Source organism: Anas platyrhynchos, chromosome 2 (genome assembly GCF_047663525.1).
Source record: "Anas platyrhynchos isolate ZD024472 breed Pekin duck chromosome 2, IASCAAS_PekinDuck_T2T, whole genome shotgun sequence".
In the NCBI taxonomy this organism is placed as follows: domain Eukaryota; kingdom Metazoa; phylum Chordata; class Aves; order Anseriformes; family Anatidae; genus Anas; species Anas platyrhynchos.
This window is the reverse complement of record NC_092588.1, coordinates 67,209,716-67,228,925: the sequence shown is the minus strand read 5'-3', so window position 1 is coordinate 67,228,925 and position 19,210 is coordinate 67,209,716. Positions and strand designations below refer to the sequence as shown.

The window sequence follows — 19,210 nt, the reverse complement described above, 5'->3', positions numbered from 1 at the left end:
GAAAGACAGGATTCTTGCTGCAATAGGACAAGAAAGTATCCACAATAAGAAAGCTGAAATAAAAAACATAATCCTTTGTGATCTTGAGTTAGATCAGGTGTTTCATTTTCGTTTGCCTAGATCTTTACAGCCATTTGTGACAACTGTTGACTTTAGATATTGTAAAGAAACTGTGTTTTACCTTAATCTGGTGTATACTGAAGGACTATTTCAAACCAGCTAGTGACCCAAGTGCAAAGTGAATGTGAAATATGGACAATGAGACACCTTATGAAGGTGCCAAGATCCCCAACACATTTTTCTATTATCATTTAGCTAGCTGTGTTAATGCGTGACTAGCATCCTCACACTCAGCAGGCGCAGATGTACCTTCCAGCAATAAATGAAAAAAACTCCCCAGCACACATTGCAATAACGGGCAGTGCCTCAGAACAAGTGTCAGTTTCTGTCTAGGACCTTTATGTCTTGTCACATGCACAGCACTTCTCACAACAACCTGAATAACTTTCAGAGCACTGTTTTAATGGAGTAACTTAACTCAAAATTCAAATGCTTCTGCTTTTATTAAGTCTATTTGTCCTGCTAGAAGCTTAAGGAATGCGCGTTCAGCAAATAAGAATGTGTTAGTACTTTCCAAATTTCTAAGCTTAATTATCTAACCTACAAGGTTACAGAAGTACCAATGAATTTAGAGGAAAATACCCCACGTTTTCAATTACATTGCAAGCTGAACTTACCAGTTTGTTTGGGTAACGTAAAACCACTGGCTGTACAGGAACTCCAGGAATAAATGCTCCTAGAAGGCACAAGACACATCATTACCTTATAGCACATTTTGGTACAGAATTTATTGCAGCAAAAGATTTTATGATTAATGGTCTGATAACGTATAAGGATTAGTTGATAGAGAAAAAAGACCCAGAAGTAGCCTCAAAAGTGATTAAAAAAAAAAAAAGGAGAGTGACCTTTTCAGAAGGTAAGATTATGAATGCTTACTTGTATTTTCTAAATTATGCTTTACATAAACTGTCATGCACACATCTCAGAGCCCAGTACCAAATTCAACTTGATAAATTATTACAAAAATTAAGAGAACATGCAAGATAGTTAAGTCAAAAGATTCCTCATGGTCAACAGTATTTTTTCCATGAAGAATCTAAGCTTTCTTATGCAAAAGAAGCTCTCTACATTTAGCTAAGCAACACTAGTTTAGAGGAAATGTATCATCTCTGAAGTAACAGAATGATTTTCTTTTTTTTCCCCACCTTAATTCCCCTCAGAAGGGCTTGTTTTTAGTCAGTTATGTAAAATACAATGGAGTATACTGAACTAGTGCACAGAAGTGTCACTTCATTTTATGTGAAAATTATGGTTCTAATAAGTGGCACAAAATCTATGTGTCATTTGCTAATCATTTTCTTTATAATTATCTTATTCAACATTCTTCTAAACATTTTTTTTGTGAAAACATTTGGTTTGAAAAGAAAACTTTACTTAAACTAAGTTTTGTATGGTAATTTACTAAATACTGCTGAATATTCCAATTAAAATTAAGAACCAAATGATGAAAGTATACTGTATGCTTAACATTATGTTTATTTTACAAAATGAATAATTACATAGACGTAAAAAGAAAAACTGCTAGTGGTGTATAAACATCTTTAATGAAGGTTGTTTGAACGGGGCCTTGCAGAGATGTGGTTCTTGGCCCAGTAGTACTTTCTATTATGTCTCCAAGAACAGCAGCCTAAGCAACTTTCAAAGATGACAAAATCTGAGTGGTAGATGACAACGTTACTATTTAAACAAAGCTAGATAGTTTGCCCATGTGATTAGCTTGCATGACCACAAACAAAAAACTGCATAATAAGAACAAGGAATGTAGGCCATAAAAGCAGAACTGGGAAAGGCATCCTGAAAGCAGTTACTCAGAGACCTAAAGTTACTTGATATCAAAGTGAGGTATCTTGAGGCAAAGGAATTCTGGGAGGCTGGACGGATACAGAATGAAGTTGCAGCAGGAAAAGTGAGATAGTCAAGAGGTAGACAGCAGCATGTACTAGACCAGAGGAGAGGAAGATAGTGGGAATTGGAGGCAGAAAGTATATGGCATCTGGTGGCTGGAATGCCTATGGAACAGAGGGAGAGAAGGAAAACAGGGTTTTAAAGAAGAATTTGGATGGGTTTTCAAAGCGTGGCCAGGATTTGGGGAAGGAGGACAGGGAAGGAATAGAGCGCGAAAGAAGCAGATGTTCTAACCACCACTCATTCATCTACAAGGTAAGCGTTAAGAAGGGTAAAGAAAGAGCTTTTTGAATGTTTGCTCAGTATTTCCTTCAGCCAAATGAATTAGTACAAGGAACCACAATGCTGACTCACTGCATGATATTCCAGTAGGGATATGTAAGTTGCGAGCAACATAAAATGAGACACTCAGTAAGAACAGAACACAGTGAGCTAGGCAGAAGCCTAGGAAGAGTCAAAAAACAAACAAACAAAAAAAAACAAAACACATATATCACAAAGGCCTTGTTCACCGCAGCCTGCTCATTCTCATCTTTGTACCTACACCAGGAAGGCAAGTTTTTATTACCCATTGCTCGTTCACCACAGTGTTGACAATCCCATTATAACCACAATGCACATCTGCAACAATGTTCAATGTTATGTGCTCTACTAATTTGATAAGCTAACAGGGTGCTACTAACAGAAAACAGCCTAGAATGCAGACATTTGATAATAAATCTTGAGACAAAAAAAAAAAAAAAAAAAGAGCCCCTGTAACAGTGTTATACTGGCAAGATTCTTGTGCTATCTTCACCAGAATGCAACTCAACAGGAAAGTTCAAGAAGTCAGGAATCAACCAAACACTACACAGCAGCAAATGCAGCACCAGTCTGAAATGGATACAAGCTGATACCTTTATAGCATATTGAAACACTACAAGACAGACCCAAAAGAGGAAATGGAGGATGCATTAAAAAAAGACAACCACAAACAAATACCCAGTAAGAAACCTCCTTCAGCTCTCATGAATTTCAGAAGAAAATAAATCTAATTATTCAAATCAATGTTTTACATAACAGTGGAACTACAATTCTACAAAAGAATTGCAGTTCAAGAAATTTCTATTTCAATCCCACCCTACTGCAAGATTTAATTCTATTTCTGCAGCAGCAAACAAATTACAATGCAAGTGGTATTTCAGAAATTGAAGAAACAAGAACAGTCTGTAGAGAACAGAGAAGTAAGCATCATACCTACCAGGCTTGAATGTAATTAGGCAGGATCGGTTTGTGCAAGTGCCTTCTGGGAATATCATTATCTTCAAGTTAAAAAAAAAAAAAAAGTTAAGAAATATTTGAATGTGTATTTATAAAATCTTTTAAAATATAATGTTAACCAATTACATTAAAAAAAAAAAAGCAGAACTACTTTTCCCTGATAAAAGAAAAACATTTTTGACTATTAAGATAGAACTCTGCTTGACCTCTTCATTGAGGAGTTGTTTTTTTTTTTTTTTTTTTTTTTTAAACTCCGTTAATTTGCCTCTTTCTTGACCTCTAATAACAACATGATTCTATCAGAACATTAACAGGGACTAGGAAAACCTCACGAGTTTGAAAGAATTTTCACAAGTCTTTAGTGCCTGTAAAAATATTGTACTCAGTTCTGCACCAAAACTAAATTCATGCTCCCAGTCTACCTGCTTACAGGCTAAGAAAAGAAAGATTGATATCTTCTTTCTGCATTTATTACTGGGCTTGCACACAGATACGAGAATGACGGAGGCTGAAAATATCTAAACGGAATTCTAACAAGGAGAAAAATGCTCAAGTTGAACCAAATTCAGAGGAAGAGATTAGACTGAAAAAAATGCACAAAAAATCTTGGCAAAAAGCCATGAACTGCTGAAACTTTGCTGCGTTACAGAACTAGGCATTTAAAGGAAGTAAAAAAGGAAAGTAAATAAGAAGACAGGGCAATGGCCAAAATGATCATTACTGGTTTTATTGCCTACTTTTGTACAAGTTTGTTAGATATTCTAGAAATCATTTCAGCTCTGTAATTCAATTTCGTCATCTATAAATATGAATATTTATTTGTTTTTAAGTGCTTTGAAATCTATTGGTAAAAGTCATGATGTGAAAGCTCTGTATCGCCTTTCTTGCATTGTTCAAAATGTTTCAGTAGTCCAACATGTGGACATAACCACTGTAGTAGTAACAATGCCATTAAAAAAAAGTAATACTTTTTATCTTACTCTAAAAAAAAATATCACAAGAAAAAAGTGCTTCAAATTTTGAGAGAAATTACATGCTTTTATAAAACATAGACCTTAGGCATTCATCCCTCCCTTCTCATTACTCTCTTCCAACGCACATTATAAGCAGTCACATTTTAAGTGAAGAAAAAACCCTCAAATACGATTACAGAACTGTTTTCACGATGTGGCCCAACAGAGACATACTCCAGTTACTAGAACATTTGAATTGCTTGGATTATCTCCAGCAGTGACAGTATGCCAGAATACTGAGAAGGGCAGAAACGCACAATACTCCCCAGGTATTCTACTGAGCACCTAATGATTTTCTTAGAGGTCTTCCTAAACCTGACACGGTTTTGTCCACTTAATATCACTTAAAACCTCTCTTCCCACGTACTTATCCAGTCTCCCCTTGAAAATACACTGCAATGAAAAGCTAGGTTACTTTTTTTTTTGGGTATAGATTAGGATCTTATGTTTGATCTTCCAAAAAGAAGGGAGAACCTCACCCCCCACAAACCACCTAAAGCATCCTGCAAGGAAATGAAGAAAACTGCCTATCTGAAGCCTCAAAATGCCAAATACCATCTGACACCCAGTAGGAGCATACAGTACCTGTGGCCATTTACCATCAGATTGAGCGCGTCTCTTTATCTCTTCAACAGTTTTCCTGCGAGAATCCTGGTCTGACCGAGACACAAATACTGGTCGGATGTATTTGATAAGAGCTAAAGAGGAAGGAAAACAAACAAGCAAAACTGCATTTTTTTTCTGCTTTGTTTGAAAGAGATCCACTTCTACTCCTGCAGTCCTCTGGACAAATACTGGTAAATGTATATAACTACTTTATTATATTTACTACAAACTTAAACTCTCAGCTGAATTACTGGAGTTTTATTCAAATACTTTCATGAATTCCTGCGAGGGAAACCATTTTCACAATTTTGGCACTTGTTCAATCTTTAATAGACCATTATACATAAATCACAATTTAAAACACAATTGTGCATATTATGCATAGTTTTCTGTAACAAAGCAGCTGTGGCTGACTACAGCCAGTTTCCTCCTCCTACAAAACCTACAGGACTCCCCCCATCCCACCCCTAAAAGCAGCAGGAGCCTCCCTAGGCAAGCAAAAACATACCCTATGGCTTGAACTGCCATTGTCTTTATTTCCTACGACAGCTCAGCTTCACTGATGGCACTCTATCAAAGATATTGCATACGTGCTTTATGTTATCTTTTCTGGGGAAATCAGCACAATCAAAAGAAAATGCATGCTTATTTTCTAAGCTGTCACCTGTTTGCCTGTTTCTCATACTAGATGATTCAGATCTCAGGCATTCTTTTCCTGGCTCAGTGGGAAAACTTTTTATACACAGGAAGACACTAAATCTGAATTAGCAGGAGTCAGAAATCAATCCACAATACCCTACCCATGCATGTCTATCAAGGATACTGAAGCCCTCTCTTTTTAAAACAAACAAAAACCCCATGTATATACAAATCTGCAATGTCAAAGAGCATTACAAGAGAAGCATCTGCAAATATACCACTATGTTTTAACCTCAGCAGGCTGTCCTTAAATAACTTATCACCTCCATATCTTGTAGTCTTACTTAGAGGTTTAAGTCACTAAATCATTAGCTATTCTAGTTGGCTAAAACACACAAATAAAACACAGTTTTCATATTTGCCACTACTGTAAGATGAGTTCCCTGACACTAGTTGTATAATCTTCTTTTGTCAAGGATATACTTGCTGCATTAATGGATCAGCCAGTACTTAAAGTGTGAAGAAAAAAAACAACACCAAACAACAACACCAAACAAAACACAGCATAAAGAACAACAGTCCTGTACTCAGCAAAAGCTGCTGGTTCAGTTAGCGTCCCACTGGCAGTTTAGCCAGCACTCACCAAAATTGTCCTATGGTTGTGTTAAACTAACCCATCGCACCTTGCAGCAAATTCCCAGACATCTGTCCAGCCTCTGAAATTGCTTTTATCCCACAAGCTGCAGAAGCTTAGGAGACAGTTTATTAGATACAAGTTACCAGAAAACACGTTTGCACTTTTTCCTACGTGCCTGCTCTTGACCAATATCCACAGAACGGTGCTGACTAGGGGAGCATCGAAGGCCATCATGGGCCAGCTGGGGCTACTGTTGTGGGAAGGTTAAAAACAAAAATAAAAAAAAAAAACAAAACACCCCCCCCAAAAAAAGAAGAAAAAAAACACACAGAGCAAGCCAAGAAAAAAGCAAAGAAATCCATACTGAATTTCACAACTCTTTCTTATTGATGGTAGTCATGAGTTTCTCTTACTATTGAAAAAACAAAAACAAAAACACACCAATCATAACAGAAAAACCTCAATCATCCTCAGCTTTTCCCCTAAAAACTTCTTTTGCGTTAAGCCCAGATGATGGAATTCAGACCATGGAACAAAAAGGAAAATTTCAGAGCTCCAAGGCTCTTATACAAATTGACTTCTCGTTACAGGACTTCTTTAAAACAGAAGAAATTAAGCGAGCAGGTTTTACTTTACTATGAGAAAGATACCAAAATATAGGAAGACGTCTATGAAATAGATATGCTCAACAATAAATTCAAAATACTCTGAAGAACATGGGAGTTCATTCGTGCCCTCCAGGCAGGCTACAATGCCAACAAAAAGTGGGCTGTCGGCACTCGAGCTGTTGACCTTAATGGTGTTGTAAGATGCTGGTTTATAACATAGAGAGAAGAAATCTGCAACATTTTTGAAGAAAACCAAAAAAAAAACAAAACAACAAAAAAAACTGCTGTAAGGTGAAAAAGTGTTTAAGGACTGTTTCAATGAATCTCAGCAGTATCTAAATGTGAGATTCTCACTGAAGAGCCATGGCGGTACAATGGTGCTCTTTCTTGTGTTGGGATAGAGAACTGGACGATTAAGTTGCAGAACTTGATACGGAAGTAATCTGGTATCTTTTACGTTCTAAGATGAAAACACATCCAGCTACCAGGGCATATTTTTTTCCCTCTATATAATTATTCCTTACTCATGATGCGCAAGGACAGCCTATCAAGCACCTTCAAGAGATAAACCTAAATGGAAACTCATACGTTTACTAGATGAAGGGATCAATTTATATCAAAAATTGATAGTTTTTATAGCACAGTATGATCCTCCCTTCTCCTATAGCTTTTCTGTATTCTGCAAAGTACAAATTACCTCCTCCTTAGACTTCAGCATATTTCCCCATTCATTTCAAAAGGTACCAACTTCCCCTCTTCTCTTCAGAGGGTGAAGTTACAGACGTGGAGCAGTTGCTTAAAGTTTAAATTGGCTTATCAACTTAAATTCAGTTTCAAAATGCTCAGACTGCAAGAGAGTTTTGAATCTCAAAAGCTGCCTAAGAGCACCAAATCACATTTGCTGACAAACCCCCTTTCCTTCTTACTGCACTGTTTCTGCACTAGCGCTGGCTGCTTCAGCTATGAAAACTAGTTGAAAAATAACTTTTATCCCAGCTGTTTTACCAGTCAAAAATAAGAGAGCTGAACTTGAGGTTGGATCCAGAAGACTTAATGTGAAAATATAAGGACCTATGCTGACAGGTGAACAGATCCAACTTCCTCAGCCCACCTAAGATGATGCAACAGATTTCACAGATGTCACCCTCCTTGCGCCCTGACCTACCAAGGCTCTGGAAAGCCGTCGTGCTGAAAGACATTTCCTACTTCAGTATCATGGTGATGTGCTCTGCCTGTTCTGGCACTCTCTACTTACCAGATGCTGCTTGTTTATTTTTATTTTATTTTTTGTATGATCACTGAAATCTCACGTGTATTTCACTGAATCATAGAATGGTTTGGGTTGGAAGGGAACTTTGAAGGTCATCTAGTCCAACACCCCTGCAGGGACAAGAAGGGAAATCTTTGACTTGATCAGGTTGCCCAAAGCCCCGCCCAACTTGGCCTTGAACACCTCCAGTGGTGGGGCATCCACAGCTTCTCTGGGCAACCCATGCCAGTGCCTCATCATCATGAAAGATTTTTTTTCCTTATATCCAATTCAAATCTATCCTCCTTCAGTTTAAAACCATTACCCCTTGTCCTGTAATTAAAAGCCCTGGTAAAAAGCCTTTATCCATTGCTCTCATAAGTCTTCTTTATGCACGTTGCAGACTGCAACAAGATCTCCCCACAGCCTTTTCTTCTTCAGGCTGAACAACCCCAGCCCTCAGCCTTTCTTCACAGGACTGCTGTTCCAGTCCTCTGATCGTTTTCATGGTCCTCCTCTAGACCTGTTCTAACAGGTCCACACATCTTTCTGGAGATCCCAAGATGGATGGGGCCACGTGGGGTCTTTGGGTGAGCAATTCCTCCCTGAAGTTTAAGCCAGTGCTAAGTAGATGTTTTTCCTCACTACTAATGACTAACTGAAGAGGTCATAACTCTTCTTAGAGCCCAAAAAGGGTTTTTGTTTGTTTTATTCTTTGTTTGCCTAAAAATAAGGAAGTTGTCCGAAGGAGTCACGAGTTAAGTCTGATTCTGAAACTGGATTTTGTGGTCCAGGAGAACTGCCTTCAAATTAGAAAGCAATAAAACATGTATATACAGACACACGTGTGGAATAGTTCCAGTGCCATGAAGAGCAAGCTTTTAATCATCAGGAATAAAACTGCCAATGGATCAAAAGCTTAATATTCCATGACTGGCAAACTAAGGGTACAACAATACAGGCAGCTTCTCCAGAAACCTATTAAAATAATTCCAGAACCAATCCTGGTAAGCCATTAGCATTCAGATCTTCCTGTGCTTACTAAATGACCTGATCCTTCTGTTAAACAATTATAATACCCTGATCAACGCTGTCATTACATTATTTACTACATATATTTGGAAGACATCCATACATGTCTAGACAAAGATCATCTCTTCACCCAAAGTCCTCACCAATGAAAATTACCTTAAATTTCATCTGTTGCTTCATTTGTCACATGTTGAAAAGTCAGCTCAGAGTTAAATGGATGTACTTTATTCAAAACTTATCAGAAGATTCTGAATGACTGTTAACGAGCCTCAATTAAGAGATACCAAGCTTAGGATTATCAGCAGCTGACTGCAAAACTCCACTGCAGCCAGTACAAGAGGTTTGCAAGATTTGCAAAGCTGAAGAACATAAAAACCAATTCTGACTGCTCTGAGAAATTCTAGATGAGTATCTGGAGTGTTGACAATTCACCAAGCAATCCAAGAAAAATACGACCACCTTTTCACAGATAGCATTAGAGAAATACCAGTAGTCTAGTAGTATGAAATATCTCTACAAAAAAAAGTATAAATAACATTACAATTAAAATCGTCAGTTGCATCTGCTCCACAGAAAACCTCTTTCAAGCAGTGTATATATATATATATACACTATATATATTTATATATATATATATTTATATATATATATATATATATAAAATATATACAAAAAAAAAAAACAAACAAACAACACACAATTTCTCTCTACCAGGAAGTTTTCACTAAACATTTGGCCATTCATTACAGTGATTTCTTACCACTCTTTTAAGGTCCTAACTACTGTAAACGATGTTGTTCATATCAAAGTATTACTTAAAAAAAAAAAAAAAAAAAGTTTTTTTTTGAATTCTGAATCTCATTTATGACCTTTACCATACTTAACTCCATGTCATTTTTCTGAACACTTCATAATGGACTGCATCGATTTCGTGGCTACACGGTATAAAATGAATGCAGCTATATAGTTTTGGGCCCCTCGCTACAAGAAGGACATGGAGGTGCTTGAGCGGGTCCAGAGAAGGGCGACGAAGCTGGTGAGGGGCCTGGAGAACAAGTCCTACGAGGAGCGGCTGAAGGAGCTGGGCTTGTTCAGCCTGGAGAAGAGGAGGCTCAGGGGCGACCTTATCGCTCTCTACAGATACCTTAAAGGAGGCTGTAGAGAGGCCCAACAGGGGTTGGCCTGTTCTCCCACGTGCCTGGTGACAGGACGAGGGGGAACGGGCTAAAGTTGCGCCAGGGGAGTTTTAGGTTAGATGTTAGGAAGAACTTCTTTACTGAAAGGGTTGTTAGACACTGGAACAGGCTGCCCAGGGAGGTGGTGGAGTCACCATCCCTGGAAGTCTTCAAAAGACGTTTAGATGTAGAGCTTAGGGATATGGTTTAGTGGGGACTGTTAGTGTTAGGTTAGAGGTTGGACTCGATGATCTTGAGGTCTCTTCCAACCTAGAAATTCTGTGATTCTGTGATATAGGAAAAAACACTTAGACCGTACTATAATATTCCAGTAATAGTCCATCCAATCCCTGCATGAAGTTTTCTGATTTTTACTTTTGTAAATGTTTTTGCTCACACATAAAAAAAAAAAAACAAAAAAACATTAAGTGAAACTTTTTAAAAATTGATTGCAGTTAAGTCTAGGCTTTCAATTGAAAGTTTTTGAAATCACCTTAAAATTAAATTAAGTATACAGGAAGCAGCTGGAACATCTCAATATGCATTATTCGTGCTACCTTCAGTGCAACCACAATCTCTGTATCCCTATAGATTCCACTCAGATTTTTCCACTAATCCTCACTGAATCCAACATGGAATTGTTAAGTGGCAATTACAGTGTTCTGTCAAATGCCATCCTGCCACCCATCACATTTCAGTAGCACAACATGGCCTGGAGTTCCCTCATCTAGTTGGGGTCCTGCAAGGAGTCCAGCTAAATGCAAAGAAGAGCTCCACAACTTCTCAGCACAACTGCACCAAATAAATCAAAATCACAAATATGATAAAAGTCTACGTTGGTTGTTTAAACACTACTGACTTGGGTATCTGCAACAATCTGCTTTTGCTTCTCCCTCACAAACTCACTGATGCATAAGGAGTCAGCAACACACCCTTGAGGCAGGGTACCATTCAAAGCAGACACCGCTCCCCGAAACGCTCCTGGGACAACACCTCTACCCATGCTAAGAAAGAGAAAGAAGTTCTAGTAGACTCCATCTATAGCCTCATCCTAATTTGCTTTTCTAGTTACCGGGTCTTAAGACGTTGCAATTTCAGCAGAAATAGAACCATGAGCTCTCTGGAATTGTTTTGACTCAGTACAATAATTCATCTTTGGAGAAAGGACAGCTCCCCTTCCACCCTCCCTTTTCCTGTTAATATTCAAACTAGACCAAGAAAAATAATCTCGCCACGTATTATAGCACTTTTTTCTTTGTGCGTCAGACCTTCTCAACCAGTGAAGTTCCTAAATAATGGTTTTTAATTAAAAAAACAAAACAAAACAAAAAAAAAACCGAAAACTTACTTCCCCAAACAGGAATATCTTTGCTTTCTGCTTTCATCACAATGGAGGCGAAGGTCATAGTTACTGGAATGGCATCGAAGTAGGAAGAATGGGGAGCCACCGTTAAGATCGCTGCTTCTGCTGGCAATGCCCGCCTGCCTTTCACGTTTATCCAGTGGAATCCACCAGCAAGCCACATCATTCTCATGATTGCTTTCAGCAAAACATCCACTATCCTGAAAAGAGGCAAGACAACGGTTACACTGCCACAGGGGTACCTTCAAATAACAAAAAGAAAAACATTACATAAAAACTATTAGCTAGACAAAAACATAGGCAGGATGCACTGCTGAAACAGGAACACTGCACAGACCTCCTGATTTCTTTTCTGAGCAGGTTTAATGCCACTTAAGGTGAGACACCATTCAATTTCATCTCATTCCCAAATATTAATACTTGTAAATCATAGTAACATTGGCTTTTATTTTAACATTAATTCTGATTCAGACTATGACTGTTGAGCTTTGTATATACAATGCCTAATAATGCTTTCTATTAATACCAAAAAAGCTCTAAAACTGAGCCCTAAAAAAAAAAAACCAAAAAACAAAAATAAACAACACTATTAGGATGTTGTTAGAATGCAACAACCCTGATTCCTGGGTTAAAGTTTACCCAAACAAACCTCTGCAGTAACTTAGTGCAGAGATTCTCAATCAGGGGGTTGCAAACAGAACATATCTGGGAGCTCTGGAAATATTTCACTTTCTTCCCTCTGCTGTTATAGCTTGGCAGCAATGAAAAGAGAAACATTTGTTTTGAACCAACAGGGTGCAAAGCCTAACCACCACAAGTTGTTATCCTCACGGGGATCGGAGGCTGGAGAGCTGGGTGACAAAAAAGTAGACGAAATAGGAGAGGGCCTTCTGAAAGGCTTGAAAATTACTGTATGCAGAATTGAAGGCGGTCCATTATTCCTTCAGTCATTATACCAGTATCACTCCAAATTAAATGTAAAGCGACATGCCTCCGCAGTTCCCAGCCTCCTTCCCTCCTGCGATACAAAATGCAATCAGCTTCCCTCACGCTACTGCCAGCTCATACTTTTAATGTTCTCTGCAGAACAGGCAATACACTACACCCCTTCCTCGCTTCTCGAGCGGCAGTTTTCACGGATGGGTGAGCACCACCTTACATTCTACCTTAATTAGCATTCCAATACGAGAGCAAGCACAGATTTATTAACGAGCGCCAAAGCACAGGGCAAGCCCTCAGAGAATCAACAGCAGTCTTGTCAATTCATCACAGGGTAGGAAACAATGGGGTGAAAAAATTGGAAACAATTTGGAATATGAAATCTGGACGCATTCCAAAGCGTCAATCTTCATAACTGTATGGGAATAATTAAAACTGAAGGATGGCACAATGAAGCTTTAATACGACATCCTCAGTGAGTCCTCAGTAAAGATATGATGCTAGCAATGTTTTTCTGTTTTTCTCCCTGTAATTCTTGGGTCGTTTGGTAAATCAAATATTTTTAAGGTTTTTTTGTTAGGTATTTTTAGTTTCCCAACTGAGGAAAACGTGTAAATAATATTTTTCTTATATTTTTCTTTTGAATAGGAAAGCAGGTCCATGGGACAGACTTATCATGAGATATTTCCAGTCTTCTCTATTTCCAACTGCTGAACTAAACACAGGTTCTCTCAGTACCATTCTACATCAGGGACTCACTTTCGCCACCAGGAGAGGGGCTTTTCAAGCTCTTGCTCGTCAGCTCCCATTGAAGCAATGAACGCAAAAGGCCAGGCCAACAACATCATAAAAGCAGCAAAAAAGAGCCGGATGGGAAACAGAGTCAAGGTCATGAAGGCAATCTGTAAAACCCAAAACAAGTGAGTTATTCTAACACAGTTTCAGACTGAAAAAGTAATTGCTAGACACTGCAGATTTAAATTAAAAATACCTCATGTTAAACACAAACGTGTATGTTTCAATCCCAAGCAAACAATTGTAGTGTGTGTCACAATTTTGAACTTACAGATCTGAATTACAGCTGAAACAGTGACGCTCTTAAAAGCTAACACAGTCAACTTTCTGCACTTCTTGAGATCCAGAGTTTGTCTGAGAATACATCCGCATCTTCTCTTTCCTTTCTGCAGCCTCACATTAAGTAAATATTTAGCATGGGTGTGTTGTAAATCTTACTGCCCCGTCGAGGAGTGAGTCTGTCACAGCACACACAGCCAGTGATGTGCACTTACTTCTTCAGCAGTAAGTGGATGGGGTAAGGCTCCAGAAGGCTGGCTAGGGGAAAGAGTGTGAACCAAAAACTGTCTGATGCTGGCTGGGGTTGCACCAGCACTGCTCTAGCTGCTCAGGGGAAGCTGGCAGAAGACGGACAAGATGCTATGAAATGATAAAAGGGATCTGTGAATAAAGAATTCAAAAGGAAATATGCTGTGCATCCACAGGTGCACCAGATGAAGCAGAAAAGTGCTTCTCAACATCATCATGGCCAGACAAGGATGAGAAATGAGGCATATGGTGCTGTCTCACACCATGCTTCATCTGATGCATCCCAGGGTGCTGTGGAAAGCATCATTCATATCCTGCTTCTCTTCCCTGATGCAGCCCGTGTCATCATGCAGCTCAGTTTTCCATTGACCAGCTCCCGCTTCTTCTCACTTCCCCAAAGAGCTCACTAAACCACCTCACTCCGGCAGCACAAACCTTTACATCTGGGGTTGAAGTAGGAAACAGAGCAGGAAGAAACCCAGAGCTACCAGTTCCTCAGACAGCTCACTGCAACACCAGGTTTTACAGTAACATTTCAGACCGGCACCATCATTTCTTGAAGATTCCCAAAGTCTCACTCCCCAGAACAAGACTCCAGTCCCGGGGCACACTGCTTCTGTTTGCCACAGCAGAAGAAAACTTTTTTCTTCCCTCTTTGATAGGATAGTTTCCCAGATGAACCGGTTCAACTTCCTAAAGTGGCAATGGTCAGATAAGCCCTGAAGTCACACTAACTCACGCAGCTTTGCATCCACAGACTGCTGCTTCTGGCAGCAAGCAGCAATTGAGTCACATCAGCTGTGTAATACAGCTTCACTCACACTGTGGAAAAAGAGGGGAGGAATAGTTCAGGACAAGGGGACATGAGCTCTGGCAGCTGTATGAGAAGAACGATACGCACCATCTTCATTTGCAAATGAGGCTATAGAAGAGAATGAGGAACACAGGTGCAAGTATCGATTAGAAGCACGGACTAGCAAAAAGTGAGAGACAGCATAAAGGGTTCAAATGTGTCAGGAGATCAGAGAGGGAGAAAGCAACAGCCCCAAGAAAATTCATAGAATAGGGGAATATTCATCTGCAAACTGGAGAAGAGAGAGCAGCTGCTTTCTAGGCTCTCCAGAAGGAAGGGACCGGCTGTGGAGAAAAAAAAGGAAGGAGAATGCAGGTGAGGACACAGCCTCTGGGATTCACACCCTCTCCCCAGCTCCTCAAAACCTCCTCCTGCACCAGGGCAGGAGGCTGGCTGGTGGTGAGCTATGCAGTCCTTTGCATCTGTGCAGCAATCTGTTATATCGTGACCACTTTAGAGCCACGTAGCAGAACAGAAGCAGCTGTTGCATCCACGAGGTTTTGAAAGATAGCACGAATGAGCAGAAAAGGCCCCTTGGGCTTCTGTGTCCAGAGATAGCAGGAAAGAACCAGCAAGCAGCAGCTCCAAGCAGCCACCGTGACACCGGCCTCTTGTTTAGCAGGTGGGAGTGCAGGACCCACCAATAAAAGCAGTCTGATCTAATAGCAGAAAGAAGAGGATGACTATGTTTGGCCCCTGAAGAAGGCTTGGAATCAACATGGACATCTGGAGGTCCATCTGGACCTGTACTTTGGGAGGTGGAGCTCATGACCAATTTTCTCAAGAGGGCTTTGACTGCAGCTCAATTACATGTGTGTTCTGCGAGATCCTACTTAGCTTTTCAGAATCTGAGAGGTATGATGTGCAAGACCTACAGGCAGCAGAAAGGAAGAGGATGGTCTGAGAGCTTGTAACGAGCCTGCCTGAGAAACTGGATCCCACCCTTCAGCCAGAAGGCTCCAATCTGCTGCAAGGCAAGGCACTGAAACTGAAGAGGTTATCACGTTTTCCTTGTCCAGAAAGGCCGCATCCTGATTTGAGCATGAACTTACAATGAAGGTATGAAACATGAACTTAAGGCCTTTGTAAGTTCTTCAAAGCTTCAGGTTCTACATATCTAAACACTGACCGCAAGAATCACAGAGTAACTTTGCTTCTTATGTGTGCCAGTTCTTGTCCTGAAAAGTCAGCAACGTACTTCTCATGCAGGGAAGCTGAAAAATGCACCTTTGAAATTACCCATACAGCCAGAATCAGCCTTATAAGCAGTTCATTTGCAACAAAGTTTCCATGACTTACAACAATGTAATGGCCAAATACTGAACAAGCAAAGCAGACCAGTGAACTGCACATTTAACATGGCAGAGGTTCTCATTTTTCTTTTTAACAGAACAGACCATGACTTGCCCTGCACTTCCACCTCTTCGCTATTCTCACCTCTACGGCCCCCAGTCGCCAATACCACAGGTGGCTCTGAAGGAGCAAGAAGTTCATCTAGCAGCAATCCACCTAACCACCTGCCTTCCCACTCTGCAAGCTCCTGGAGATAATTACGGGAGCAAAACCGTTCATTGGTGACTAAGCCAACCTAACAGATCATTGCTGCTAAGGAGGGTGGTCCTGGTCGCTCTCCCCTCGGGTCCCTTCTAGCACTTATCCGAGCTCGCAGCGAGCAGTGCAGCTCATTAAGCTGAAGAAAAGCAATCCCAGCAAAGGAAAGGAAAAACCAATCAGAACAGAGGAAAACACAACAATCTGCTGGTTTAATGAGCCAAATCAGCTCCAAAGGAACACCAGCACCGGTGCAATACACAGGCCAGAAACAGTGGAAGCAAGAAATACAGCACCATATCGCGTTTGTAAGTGGCAGGAGGCAAGGCTACAAATGCTCTGTGACAGCCTCAGCAAAGCTTCTGCCTGCTCTGCAGAGGTAACCAGGAAGAAAAAGTTCTGACTTACTTGACAGCTGCCCAGAGCATGTTATGATGATGAACGAAACTTGTGGTTAATGAAATCATGTCTGCCTGTCTTCCAGAAAGGATCTCTTTATTAGGGTATAAAAATAAAACAGGTAGTTTCGAGAACGATCCCCATTGTTATCCTCAGATTAGCGCCAAATAGCCGCAACTTCTACAGGAAGCACGAGACTCAGTTCTCTGTACAGCTTGCTGCTTTTGCCCTGGTACCTCCCAGTCTTTATCAAGTCAATAAAAGACGTGAACAGTTTATTGGGTCTCAAAGGGATTTTTTTTTTTTTTCCGGCTTTTCTTCCTCTCTGTGGTTGCTTTGTCCACTTACTTTCTACTTTTTTGCTTCCAGTCTGAGGCTGAAATCCTTTAAGATGCATTTACTCTGAATTGCAGTAACAAGCAAAAAAAAAAAAAAAAAAAAAAAGTTAATCTAACCCATTGCAGAGTGCAGGATGAGGGAGGCATGAGGTGGCAGTGAAGATAATGGAGCTATCTGACAGACCATCAGCAACAAACAACAGTCCTTCAGACAAAGCAGCCTCATCTCCCAGTCCCCTGTGCTCGCCAACTTCACGTACCTCCAGTTCCTAACTTGGTGAGGCCGTGCAAAGCCAGAACTCACCCCTGTTAGACTCTCAGGGCTGACAGAAAAACCTGTGACACAGTCTGTGCCTCCAGCTGAACAGGAAGTGAGTTCAGCTGTAATACTTCATGCTGAACTCTTAGTGACAGGCCAGGACTGCATGGAAGAGAAAGCACTGCTGTAATCGACTGTAAAGGAGCCTCCCCAGCCCAGAAGCCTCCCTTTCTGGGAGTGCAGCATTTCACATAAGCCAAATAGTTTCACAGCTCTCCTTTAAGAGTTTCTAATCCAACTTTTCTTTTAATTAAAAAAGAGGTTAGGAGAACATCATTAAGGCAAAGAAGAAAATCAATCATAGCTCTCTATGTCAGCTTGCGTGCTCCCTCCTTAAACACTGCAGAAAGACGATTACAGGACTGGATGGGCTAAAGAATTTTGTGCCACAGAATATGGTTCAGTTAGAAAGCAAAACTAAGCCAGGCTTTGATAAGCTTATTCCTCTGGTCTTCACATTGTAAAACACAACACAGCTTGCAGTTCTCATTGGAAATACCAAATCTTTGAGATCCTTTGGCAAAGCTCACGTCTGATACAGATGCGCGGAGCAGCCCGCATGGAAGATGGGTGCGCTCTACGGCCAGCCACTGAGTTGGTGAAGAGGATGAAGATGAACCACACTGGTAGCTTACATGAGCCTGCAAAAAAACTATGAAACCGGTGTTCTGCCCTTCTGACAGTATTTTGAAAATCCCTTGTTAATAGTCAGGTAGAAAGAAGGAATATTGAAGAGAGAGGTTACGAATGCCAAATAAAACGTTGTTGTTGTTATACTGAGATAGGATCAGAACGCGTATGACTACACGCTATCTTTTCTTCCCATTGCAAGACTTTTGCCCCATTGTTTCTGTGTAATTAACGACATGAGGAATGAAGCAAGGTACATGGAAAAGACATCATTACAACTACACAATTTATTGGGGAGGCTCTGGGTATAAATTGAAGGAGGCAGATGACACCAGCCTTCTTCTCTCGCCTCCCATTGAGACAATTTAGCAGCAGCCACCGGATTCAGCCCTGATCTGCCTCACAGGATTAAAAAAATCGGTAAAAAAATAAAAAAATAAAAACAACCCTTAGGAAGCCCGCTAGGAATTCCCTGCCCGTCAGGTGCTCGACATGAGGCGAGCTTCAACGCGGGGTAACCCGGGCCATGTGCGCCTCCTCCTCCTCGACACCCAGGCGGCGAGGAGGCGAGCTAAGAACGAATTTACACCACAAATATCGGAGCAAAATAAACCCGGGGCTTTATTAGCGGAGTGAAAGAAACCCGGGGAGGTTGGCGGCGGTTGGCGGGGGCGCGGCCGCCTCACGGAGCTGTGAGGGGAGGGGGGGGGGGAGATGGAGGCGGGAGGGCGGTGAGATGGAGGAGGGAAGGGAAGGGTTGGGGGGGGGATGATGATGATGGAGGGAAGGGTCCGGGGGCGGCCGTGCCCCTACCTTGGCTTTCTGCAGGGGGCCGAGGCGCAGCTGGTGCACGAAGGGGCTCCGCGGCGGCGGCCCGCGCTCCCGGCTGCCGGCCACGCAGCATCCCCGGCCGCGGCTGCTCAGCTTCATGGCGGGGCCGGGCGGCGGCCACGGCCCTGAGGGGGGACGGAGCGGAGCCGGTGAGGGCGCTGCCGGTGCCGCTGCCGGTGGCGGTGTGGGTGCCGGTGCCGGGGGCCGCTCGCTCCCCCAGCAGCAGGCGCCGGCCCCCGCCCTCCCCGCCGACCACGCGCATGCGCCCTGCGCGCCGGCTCCGGCCGCTGGGCTCGGCGCCGGTTTCCGCGTCGGTTGGGAGGATGGCGGGGGGGCCGGGTGGAGGGGTGGGGGGGTGCGCTCGCCTCATGGCGAGGCTCCGCCCGAGACCACCCGCCCCCTGGTGCTGTTCGACCCCAC

The 19,210-nt window shown here is 41.6% G+C and overlaps 1 protein-coding gene across 1 annotated transcript in view; it reads right to left on the bottom strand.

Annotated features, from left to right (window-relative positions):
- The window catches only part of LPCAT1 (lysophosphatidylcholine acyltransferase 1), a 56,352-nt gene extending 37,282 nt beyond the window's left edge, over positions 1 to 19,070 (bottom strand). Inside the window, exons 1-6 of the mRNA XM_038173651.2 lie at positions 18,773 to 19,070; positions 13,306 to 13,448; positions 11,593 to 11,807; positions 4,884 to 4,996; positions 3,266 to 3,326; positions 738 to 796 (exon numbers count right to left, since the gene is read on the bottom strand). Of these exons, the coding sequence (XP_038029579.1) occupies positions 738 to 796; positions 3,266 to 3,326; positions 4,884 to 4,996; positions 11,593 to 11,807; positions 13,306 to 13,448; positions 18,773 to 18,889 (708 nt within the window). The 5' untranslated portion in view covers positions 18,890 to 19,070. The remainder of the gene's footprint in view (positions 1 to 737; positions 797 to 3,265; positions 3,327 to 4,883; positions 4,997 to 11,592; positions 11,808 to 13,305; positions 13,449 to 18,772) is intronic.
- Positions 19,071 to 19,210: the final 140 nt, after the last annotated feature.